The sequence below is a fragment of the Centroberyx affinis genome, unplaced genomic scaffold (genome assembly GCF_046629955.1).
Source record: "Centroberyx affinis isolate AG114_WGS23_722 - 3 ecotype Tasmania unplaced genomic scaffold, CSIRO-AGI_Caff_v1 ptg002199l_1, whole genome shotgun sequence".
NCBI lineage: Eukaryota > Metazoa > Chordata > Actinopteri > Beryciformes > Berycidae > Centroberyx > Centroberyx affinis.
Window position 1 is genome coordinate 42,501 of NW_027280504.1, and position 12,180 is coordinate 54,680.

Genomic DNA, 12,180 nt, shown 5'->3' on the forward strand with positions numbered 1-12,180 from the left:
CTCTCTCTCTCTCTCTCTCTCTCTCTCACACACACACACACACACACACACACGTCCCTCTATATCTTGAAATAGCTGCAGCTGTGGCCCCCTGCTGCTAGCTAGCAACGCTCATTGTTAGTATACCACAGCTAGCATCAAACTTCAGAGAAACACCAAGTGACAGTGACAGCTGATAAACTAGCAAGCGCTAATATCATTATTCACAAAAGGGACATGAACAGGTGGGCTGGAACTCATATCATCCAATAAGGACAAAGCTGCAGTTGGCGTTAGCTCTCGTTGCATTAAACAGCGATGCTAGCAGCATGCTCCATAAGTCATGGTGTTACGGCCGGGGCGCGGACAGGAGGAATGAGCGCTCTGTGGGAGGGATGTCGTTACAGAATCACCCACATGGAGAACCTCCTGCATGGACGTGGCTGGCTTTTATCTACATCTCAACACTTAGAAGGAAGACACTGATTTACAGTGAAGATTAGCCTGCATAGTGGGAGAAATGAAGAACCTAGCTCCATGCAAAGACATGTTGTCAAAAACTGGTTGAAGACAAAAGATAAAAAGATAACTTCCGCCTGGTTTGCTCTCTGAGCCAATCAGATTTTTGTCTGCCTCCTTTCCTCACCTTGCAATATTTGATATATTGGCCTGTAATTATCTTTTATTGTAATCACCTGTGGGGTTGTCTATTCCCACCCCTTAGATTGTATATAAGGTTGTGTTTTTCTGATGTGGATTGTCTGATGAAGGTTGTCTAGACCAAAATGGCATGTTTTTTTTGTTTTGTTTTTTTAAACTAATAAATAGAGATCTATTTTGGGAAGGGGTTGAAGACAAAGAGACAGAGTTTTGGTTCTGCAGACGTAAGGCAAATCCACCCTAAACTGGTATGTTTGGAAGCCCTTTCCTAAAGCTGCAAACGAGCCAATACGCTCTTGATAATGTCATCGAGGGAGAAATCCTAGAGCTGCTCCAGTGACTGGGAATGAATGGCAGCTGTGCGCACAGTGATGAACATTTCCTGGTTCATAACTGCAGGCTACTCTACTGAAACAGAGCTCTGTTGGGTGTAAATGCTCAAACACTTTAAGAATCCACAAAGTCTCACATTCATTGTCAGTGCTAAGCTGTTGAGGATACAATCTGGTTTATACCTGAGGGAGGCAGCTGTTCATTTTAACAAACATTGACATAACAGTGTAGGTGTGTAGGAATAACATTATGAGAATGAGAGAAGTCAATGTCCCGGTGAAATTGTGTGGGCTACAGCTGCTTAGTTCAGCCTGAACAGATGGAAAGAAATATTCATTAGAATGAGTGCATCTTTTAAAACTATCAAATATCAGATATCGCCTTCCGCCATTCATTTCTATGGGAGAAAAGTACGAAAAAAATACCCAAAATACATGAATATTAAAGTAGGAACAGCCTCTCAAGATGAAAGAAGTAGTTACAAAAGTTTGGAGAGAATCGTCATGATAATAAAGAAATAGTGGGACTAACATCAGTGTGCTAGATTTTGACCTAGCCCACTGATTGTGATTTGAAGGTGAGAACAAGTGTGTGTACCTGTGTGAGCTGCTCCAGCCTCTGTTTCGCCCCCTTCAGGACAGGATCGGTATTGCGGACAGTCATCTCTGGGTTTTCTCTCTGGGCCTTCAGGCTGCTGCCCACCACACGACCTGCATAACTACAGACAGACAATGAATCAGTTATTGTCAGTCAACCATTCAAGCAATCGGTCAGTCAGCCAGCAAGACTGAGAGGTAGATATAGTGTGAGCTGGCATGTTAGTTGAAGTAGAAATAAGTCATTTAATCGACCAAACTCTGGAAGCACGCAAGCTCTCTCCCCCTTCTACATGCAAGCACTCTCTCTCTCTCCTTCTTTCTCTTTCTCTCTCCACCTCTCTGTCTCTAGTAAAATTGATAGTTCACTGAAACCAATACTTTCTGCAGTGCTTGGCAGATCATTCACATAATCTCTAAAGAGAATACACAGAACTGCCCCAGTTCTGTGCATGAGTGTATGTGTGTTGCTCTCCTGCCCCAGTTTTCCCACAGTCACTATACTAGTGTGCTCAAACAGAGCCTCGGGGTAATGATTCACTACAAGGACGCACACACACACACACACACACACACACACACACACACATACATACAGTAAAATTAGTTTACCCCTGGCCCGAAGAACAAAGAAGCACTGCCTTTCGTTCAAGCAGGGGAGCCACAAACGACATCCAACTCTAGTGATGGCGACATGAACAAATCCATCGCCTTGTTTAAGTCATGGAAATTTGATTCAGAACAGATAGCGAGTCGCTGTATCAGTGGTTTTTCACCCACACAATGTGTCATGACGATTTTGTAGGATAGGAAAATGATTTGTTGAATGTGAAAAATACCCTTATATACAAATAAATGAATATTTACAGAAGGCCTTGACTCGGGACTTTCCTCTGGAAGTTTTTAAATGATTAATCAAGTAAAGTAGCTTCAAAAGGGAAAATAAAAGTCATTATTGGGTGTCAGTGTTCATCATCCTGTGTGTTTATGCTTACAACAGCAGGTTGTAACTTAGGCATCACTTCATTTTGGGGATGGGGTTGCCACCCAAAAAGCTTGAGAACCACAACACTATCTGACCACTCAGAGTGAAAGAGAGAGAGGCAGTGAGAGATGAGGGGGGTAAAGAAGGTATATAAAGGAAGATAAAGTGGCAAAAGCAACAAAAAAAAAAAAAGTTCATGAATCATATTTTCTCTAAGTTCCAAACCAGCTCTGCTAGCTAATACAATCAACCACTAACTCGCTAACCACTGTGTCCACACCCTAAAAAACACAAACAAACACACTATGGCTATGGCAACGAGGGAAAGGGATTGTGGGAACCAGGGAGGAGAGACATGGTGAATCTAGGCTAAATCCCCAAAAAAAAAAAAAAAAAAAAAAGTTGACTACTGCCAAGAGATGGTGCGGTGATTAAACGACCCCAGCCTCTGGAGCCACGTTCACCCCCGCTGGTCTGGAGTCAGATCCTGCCAGACACTTCAGTCCTGTCATGTGCCATGATCTGTAGCCTTGTAAGCCTGCACACTGTGTGTCCTGTCTTTGTTTGATATGTCAGATAATAGCTTGTCAGATACAGTAATAGCTCATATCCTGGCTATGGCCTCATTCACGATAAGCTGTTTGTATGTGTGCTCATGTCCTGCTCATGGATGCCCTTGTATACATGAATAAAAGGAATATGTCTAATAATGTCGCCATGGAAACTGAGCTTCCATAGATCACAAAAATGCAACAGTAAACAGCAAGAGCATCATAAGGTGCATCCCCAGCTGATCTCCGTATATCCAAAGTATTGTATTCTTACTGTATGTGTGGGATGAGAGCTGGTCTAGGTTAATGTCAACAGGATGCGATGTTTACACATGCCGACTCCAAATAGAATAGTGGAGCATCACACGTAATAACAGGATATTGGTGTGCATGTAAACACATCCACAGATGTGATGAAAGGTGCAGCAACAACTCCCTTCCAATTATCTATCAAGGCAAGAGACAAGAGGGGAAGAGGGGGAGAGGAGAGGAGAGGAGAGGAGAGGAGAGGCGAGGAGAGGAGAGGAAAGGAAAGGAGAGTTCACTTAAAAACCACAGAATGTGCCCCAGGGGGAAAATCCCAAGATTCCTCAGACTCCAGCGAAGATTTTAGCGATCAATGTCAACACCGTACATCAAATACATCTGTTACAGGCGTTCCACTGTCGACACCTCCCAACCATTCTGCCATTTATCATCTTTTGCTTTATCTTCATTGGGACCAGGAATGTGCATTGGGGCAAGGACTTTTCAGTCTGGGTTAATCTTAATTTGCATGTATGTATTTAAAGGGGCACTTCTGCTAAAAACTCCCTGTACATTTCTTACCTTGTGCCTGCCAAGAAAGAAGATATGTTTACATCATGCCACTGTCCATTTGAAGCAACTTTTTTCTTTATTCAAACAGTCTAACAAATAATTGTACATTTTGTCATACATATCATGTCTGTACATATCATCACCGTGAGCTGTTATGGTTATTATTATATCCTACATATAAGCTGCTTTTACATATCACATGTACAGTCCAGCTAACAACGTAATAGATTGCTATGGCAAAATCATATTGTTAATTTGAGATCAAACATTTATCTTACATGTCGCAATTTCCCTCACCTATCTTTCCTATCGCACTCCACCATCTACAGTAGAAATGGCATTAGAAAGTTCAGTCAGTTACAGTCATGTTATGCATCTACATGCAGTAAGATATTTGAGAACTCACTCTTTTCTTCTTTTAATATGATACTGCACTGCCTCAAATTGTCATCTGAAGCGTGTATTGAATGTCCCTACACTGGTGTTGTAAGAAGCCATCAAATCTTCCTATTCTCATCACACATGGTAAACCGAAGAAGGTTTTTATGTACAAATACGCACATTTTAGTTGCGCAAAGCATGAAGTGGGGCTGCAAGAGAGGGGAGCGTCCCATCCCCACTAAATGAAATGCTGAAGATTCGCCCTGTTTGCTCAAATGAAATTAGACATAACGTTAGATCTTAGCCTCTGGTCTCTTTGTTATCCTTTTGTTTAAAGCATCAGACTGCTGTGTACAGTTTACTGACGTCACGTTTTCTGGCTATTGCAATCCTTACACAATTAACATGTGAAATTATAATATCTACAGTCTCTTAATCCCATGTTCAATACCTACGTGGAGCTTGCAGCCTGTGGGACCGCTCTGCCTCGTCTTGGGGACATGAGGGTGGCCCAGGTGACAGAGAGAGGTGCGACTGTGAGTGACACTTAATAAGATCTGGAGAGCGACAGACATAAATCACCAGCCCATAATGGCAATTGCTGCTGTGCTGTTGCCCTCGGATACTGCGGGGGTTGCTAACAGTAACGCATACACAGAGATCTATTCTTCTGTCTCGACCCTGCAGGCAACAATTAAAAGCATTCACACACATACACACACACACACACAGACAGACATTGAAAATAAAATTACCAGCGATAGCGATCTGATACGAGGGAGGTGTGCAATTATTAAGAGTCGCGACCTCAACGGTAAATGGAGCTGCATTCCTGTGGAGTCATTTACATAGCTCAGTCACACCCACACACTCATACATACGTACACACACACACACACACACACACACACACTGGCTCCTGAGGCACATAGCTCAGGTACCAGCTCTGGAACCAAAATGCTGTGGTTTGGTTGGACTTGGGAAAATTGGTCTCTGTCTCTCTTTTTCTATCCCCTAAAGTCTTCCTCACCCCCTCTATCCAAGCTTTCTCTCTCTCTCTCTCTCTCTCTCTCTCTCTCTCTCTCTCTCTCTTTCCCTGACTCTAGGGAGTAGGAGGGGCTGATGTAAAACAGATCCCAATGTATTAAAGAACAAAAAAAGCATCAAAACATCGGGTGTGGCTGTCTTCAGTGGCGGCTGGCGGAGTTCATGCCTTGTAACGTAGGCTCCTGATATAACGCTTCCCTCTTCTGGTCACATTCAGCCATTACAGCCCTAACTAGTAACACTGCAATTCAAGTTCAGGGCTTGAATTAACTCCACAGTTTGTTCACATAGCTGCAAAACACAAATGTCTTTAAAAACCTTTGACTGTAACTATCCTAACCCTAAATTCCAACACAACTGCTCACAATCAATATATTCTCACACACCACCGTATTTTGTGTTATCATTCCACCTGTTGGGGGAAAGGTCAGCTGGGAGGTCAAAGACATAATCAAGGCTCCGCTGCACATTACACACTCTGCATTTGTGCCATTTTGCTTCCCTGCAAATCAAAAACATTCAAGGAGGGATGCAAAATGGCCACTGTAAACTGGCTGCAAATGAGAGTGGTGACATTAAGTGAGAAAGGAAAATTTGACTTTCATCATCGAAATATCATTATATTCTACCTCTTAAACAGTATATGTATATGAGTTTAAAGAGTCTTTTTGAGATCAATGGGAAAATAATAGAAAAGAAACGTGTTCTGCTCATTTGCTTACTGTATATAATGAGGAATGTGTACAACCTGTTTCCTGTCTGTCATATGTTCTGTACTGACCCCATAAACTGAATAGGAGATACTGTTGTCTCTGTTGTCTGTGTGCCAGTATGGACTTATGTCACTATATGAGTTTTCAAAATATTCCTGCACTAATGTCACCAAAATAAATATGTTGATTCTGATTATGGCTTGATTTGAATGTGTATCTGCTCTCTCATGCTTTCTCTCCTCTCCTCTCCTCTCATGCTTTCTCTCCTCTCCTCTCCTCTCCTCTCCTCTCATGCTTTCTCTCCTCTCTTCCTCTCTCTCTCTTCCCTTCTCTCTCTCTCTCTCCCTCTCTCTCATCCACACACACAAACACTCACACAACTCAGACATTTGTAAGTGAAGTGGGTCAGAGGGCGGAGGAGATGAATGGGCGGCTGAATGGAGGGATGGATAGATGAATGGATGGCTGGATGGATGAATGGGTGGATGGATGGACGGAAGAGAAAAGAAGATGTAAAGAGGTCAGAGAGGCGCAGACTGGCTGGACTCCAACGCAGAGCAAGTACGGCATCTCCTCTCGCCCTCCAAATAGAGCTTCACCCGAAAACACAACTCACAGACGACGACAGTCAGATTTTGACATATTGAGAGGAAGGACCTTGAATCTCTTGTTTGTAGCCTGGTTCATGTTCAAAATTCTGACATGTCACAGAGCAAATTAAAAAAGTTGGGAATTGTGTTTTAGGGTGGATTTTCCAGCTTGACTAAAGGGGGTTGGGCTGAAAGGGGTTGAATGCAAATGTGAACGTATGATAAAAGGAAAACAACACTGTGATTACATGAAATAAATAGGATTTTAGATTTTTTTCTATGACATAGGATGTTATGTGGACTGCCTTGTTCTATTAAACTAGGGTGAGCTCTTAGGGAGAGATCTGGCTTGGATATGGGAGGAAAGAGGTCTGGGAGAGAGCAGGTATTTCATTAGGGTTATCAAGTGGACTCATCCCATCATAGATATTTTATTGAATTAGGCCAACGACAGCTCTGAAGGCTCAACAGTCAATTTTGGACATCCCAGAACCACCCATGTACTTCTGAAATCTGCATTCAGCACCCACCTAAGAAAGCTTCACCCAATAATTTCTACACCAATCTGAACAACAACAGGCTAATGGAACGGCTGACCCTGCTGCGTTGAAAAAGCCCGCTCAGCGGTTCAGAAACAGCATCGTATCAACCATCAGAGGCTAATAAGACGACTGACCCTACTGTATTGACATAGCCAACTCAGCAGTTTGAAAATCACACTGTACTAACAGCCATATGTTAAGGGACAACTGGCCCTCAGCTTTTAACAGACAGGTGAGGTCAGTAGTTCAGAAACCACGCAATCAGCAAACAATAGACTTGACTATAAACAAAAGCTGCTAACCGTTGGGTGGACTACCTATTCTACTACCTGAGGCATGTTATCCATTTTCCATGTGTTATTTAAATGTGAAACATGCAGTGGAGACAGTATGTGGAAGCATTTTTCAAAATCACCTCCAGCACCTGTTTTAGTGAGTGTGCAGTAGCTTCTTACACTCCATGTTGTATTTGAGAAACTGCTTAGGCACATCTGGCCTAATCTGACTTGCCAGATAGTTTGTTACACAGAACCATCTGGGAAGTCGTCATTGGAAACTGTTTGGAAAAGGGCAGGCACTTTCAAAAAATACTTGGCAGGTGATTGGATGAACCATCTGTCTATCACCGTCTATCACGGGCTAACTTCAACCAATCAGATCAACGAACCATATAAACAAACTCTTGCCGAAGCCGGTCGGGAGAAGAGCGAAAACATCTTTCCCATCCAGAAAAGCCTTCACTGCTGTTCTTTGCTCTTCTTTCAATGAAGAAATACTCTCCAGTTCAGAAATAACTGCTGTTATAGCAGCATCTACGCTAGCCTCTTTAGGAGCCGCCATTGTTGTGAACGAACAGTCGCTTCTCGCTGTCGTCACACCTAAGCCACGCCCCCAGCTGCCCTCATAGGACGCTGATTGGTCCGCACGACTGTGGTTCGGCCACAAACGCATAGCTTGAAGCCTGGCAAGATGGATTCTCGCGTGATCGTGATCTCGCGACTACAGCTGCCTCGCAAGGTAACATCTGGCCACCTGCTCCTGATGTATTTGCTTGACTACCAGTTTTCTTGTTTATAAAAGTGATGCTTTGTTCCATACAGGTTCGCTTGTGGCAAAACCAGGGCCGTCACAGTTCTGTAGCAATTGCACACTATTGCCCAGCAACATCCCAGTGACTATGTGCCGCTGGAATCTGCTTCGTTTGTCTACTTCCATCCAGTTGCTAGAGCAGGCGCTGCACTTCTTAATGGTGTGACTAAATATTCTGCAAGAAATGGTTGAGGGAAAACTAGGGAAATAAATATGCCAATTAAAAAGCTGCTTACAGCAGCATACAGTAGCAGCAATTATGGTAATTACAATCCATTTTACAATGATATTTAAAAAAAAATGGATGCCTGCTAAGAGTGCAATCCTCTGCATTTTTTTTTTTAATGTAATAAAGTATGTTAGTGTATATTATGGCATATGGTTGCATTTATGGATGATATATTATGGAAGAGACATTTTTCCAAAATGGATGTATCATTTTGGAATTAAACTATTTTTTAATAGAAAATCCTACACTAGTTTTCTTAAAACTTAAGTATATGTGAAGAAATAGCAGCTGTCATGTGTGTCCTGTTCTTGGAATGCTAAATATTGAATGCCAGGTTTAAACAGGCATTCACATTCAGCACTGATACTGACATAATGTGTGTGTGCGTGCGTGTGTGTGTGTGTGTGTGTGTGTGTGTGTGTGTGTTTGAAGGACATCTCTGCTTGGCCTGTTTCGTATGGTTGATAGAGCATCAATGCAGAACCGTCTCCAACTCACCAACACATTCCTTATAGAGATGGATACAACTTTGTGTGTGCATGGGTGTGCGTGTGTGTGTGTGTGTGTGTGTGCATGGGTGTGCGTGTGTGTGTGTGTGTGTGTGTGTGTGCGCGCGCATGGCACATGTGCATGTATACGTGTGCGTGCGTGCGGTGACGTGTCAGATGAGAACAATTATCTTGTGTGTGTGTGTGCATGTGAGTGTGTGGGGTTGGAGGGGGTATGTTGGTATGTGTGTACATGTGTGTGTTGGTATGTGTGTGTGAATGTGTGTTGGTACGTGTGTTGGTATGTGTGTATGTGTTACTACATGTGTGTGTTGGTACTTGTGTGTGTTGGTACGTGTGTGTGTGTTGGCATGTGTGTGTGCGTTGGTATGTATGTGTGTGTGTGTGTGTTAGCACATGTGTGTGTAAATACATGTGTGTGTTGGTACATGTGTGTATTGGTATGTGTGTGTGTTGGTATGTGTGTGTGCCTATTTGTCTTGTTACCAGTGTAAGTTGCCAATCTAATCACCATGAGAAAGACTCTGGAACGTTCCAAACGAACTCTCTAACCTTCACAACCCTGTCACCCCCCTCCCTGGCAACTACTCAGACACACACACATATGCGTGTACGCGCGTGCACACACACACACACACACACACTTCATTTTGTATCTTTTCGCACCCTTTCTCTAATTAAAAAAACACTGTTTCTTCTACACTGCTTGGCTATAGACAAAAGATGATAAACACACTTTATACTTTATATTTAATACTGTAAGGATACTCATTTACTTACATTCATTCTCAAACCCTCACCCTTATCCTAGATTACCTAATACTATAGTGATTCAACTTATATCCAGTTGAGTTCAGAAAGCTTCTACATTTGCTGTTCTAAACACCCGGTGTCTGGTAGGTGTTAGGGAAAATTCCTCTGGTACACAGGATGCATTTTACATTTCCGGTTTGTTTGGAATAAACAGAAGAAGAACTGAGTAGTTAGCCTGAGCAGCGACAGCCACCATGGCTGAACACACAAAGAAACAATGATCTTGTTGATTACCACTTCAACCTAACTAATGCCAGCACTACTCCTTCATTACCAAGGAAAAAGTCCTTTTTCTTAATGGAGTCTGGACAGCAGTCCTCACAAATGATCCCTTTTCTTGATATTAAAAACATAAATCACACTCATGCAAACACACACACACACACCTCTCTACCACGTCTTGGCCGCTCCAGCATGTGTGCTGCTCCACCTCCATCTCACTTTCACACAGCATCTCTGGCAGCTCAGAGAAAAACCACTGGTACCGCTGGATAGAGCCCTGAAACTCCCTGAGAGAGAGAGAGAGAGAGAGAGAGAGAGAGAGAGGAGAGAGTGTTGTGCACATTTGAATGCTAGCAAAAAAGAAACTTGCCGTTATAAACACCAGTGCCAACGATCTATCTAACGCTTTTATTTGTTCCAATTTGGAGTTGTCAGCTTCAATTCCCTGTGAAATCCCATCTGATAGACTGGTAAGTTCAGCACCGAAAGCAACAGCAGGGGAGAATAATGAACTGTGCCGGCAGAAACAAGCTCATGCAACAGTCTTTTGATGATTTATTAAATGAAAATCCAATACAAGGTTTTCATTTGTCTAATCTAATATTTTCGTGTTGTTTTTATTCTCTCAGAATCACATTTGTAGGCAATGACTGTAGACTTTAGGAGGGAAAAAAGAGAATCATTTAATCATTCAGTAGCAAAAAAAATGCCACAGAGAATGAAAGGTTCACAGATTCTGTTTCTACCATTACTATTAGTGACAGTTGGGTTGAATTTGCCTACATGTCTGTTCTAATATTTGCATCGGCTCATTCCCACAGATGTTTTCAGTGATTGTACATTAGATAAATCTATGAAAATGAATTCTGATTTTGTTGATAAAAAGGGGAAAATGCAGGAAAGAGCAGAGCTTCTTGCAACACTGATTCATCTTTAAAAGCTGAATGTGTGAGCAGAGGACTGAGACATTGGCAGATATTAGCAGATAAATCAGAACTCAGTATATTTTCTTCTTGGTTATCGACAATCGCATTCGATCCAACACTCTGTTGGTCTGAACTGATTCCAATTCAAAGTGTAATTGATGGAATAAAAGCTCAGTCTGAGCTTACCTGGAGAGTTTTTTCAGGCTGCGCGGCTTGTCACCTCTGGAACCTTTAAGAGGGAAGGACCTAGTGGGACACATACACACACACACGCACAAAAATACTGTATGTGTCAATGCATGTAAATAAATGACAAGGATAAATAATATAAAATTTGTTTAGTTTAGTGTACCTCACTGAATTCTAACTTCCCCCAAGTATTCTCACCTCTGACCAGAACTCAAACTTGTCGTCACATGTATAATAATATAAATACAGTAACCCCCCCCCCCACACACACACACACACACACACACCTCCTGGATTGCAGCCTGAGGTCGGGGTGAACAGGGCCCGGAGAGGGACGTGAAGTCGAGGATGACATCACCGAGGTCGCCGATGTCACCGCAGGGGTCACAGAGGTCGTGACAGTGGTGGGATGCAGGCTCGGCGTCATGGGAGCAGCCTTCTGGGGACCGCACACCTTCTCTACCTGAGAGAGAGAGACAGGCGGGGGTTAGAGATTACACAGGTATCAGCTGATGAAGTGGCTGTTATTCAGAACAATGTGACAATCCTAAAAAGACTTCCTGCCAAAGAAGAGCAAGAAGAGGGATAAGAGCCCATGATAACAGGCAGTATGCATTCTGAGGAGGTAAGCTAACATGAAGATGAAACTATTCTGTTAGAATAGAGGAACTGGAATAAACTTGTGTACTAATTGCAAAGTAAAAATATTGTTTTGTGCCATAAAGCAATCCTGTTGTTTATGGTAATTACACAAATGTCTCAAAATAAATGTGGTAATGTTTTATTGATGTTCAAATGCTACACATAGCACCTATAACCTGTTATAGTTTTGGTGATATATGTGATGAATGAAAAACTTGAAGTCTTGTTTTCTTATTTGCTGCAACGGTGTCCAGTGTTTGTGTGTGTGTGTTTGTGTGTTTTTGTTTACCTCTGAGGAATCTACTCTAAGTCCACAATGTTCTCTAGAAGTTGGATGGCTACTCTGTCTCTTTCTCCAACAGTGT

The 12,180-nt window shown here is 42.5% G+C and overlaps 1 protein-coding gene across 1 annotated transcript in view; it reads right to left on the minus strand.

Moving 5' to 3' along the window:
- Positions 1 to 12,180, minus strand: part of LOC139655168 (glypican-5-like) — a 39,302-nt gene that overhangs the window by 17,262 nt on the left and 9,860 nt on the right. The window contains exons 5-8 of the mRNA XM_071532503.1: positions 11,461 to 11,636; positions 11,171 to 11,230; positions 10,223 to 10,345; positions 1,570 to 1,690 (exon numbers count right to left, since the gene is read on the minus strand). Coding sequence (XP_071388604.1) covers positions 1,570 to 1,690; positions 10,223 to 10,345; positions 11,171 to 11,230; positions 11,461 to 11,636 — 480 coding nt within the window. The remainder of the gene's footprint in view (positions 1 to 1,569; positions 1,691 to 10,222; positions 10,346 to 11,170; positions 11,231 to 11,460; positions 11,637 to 12,180) is intronic.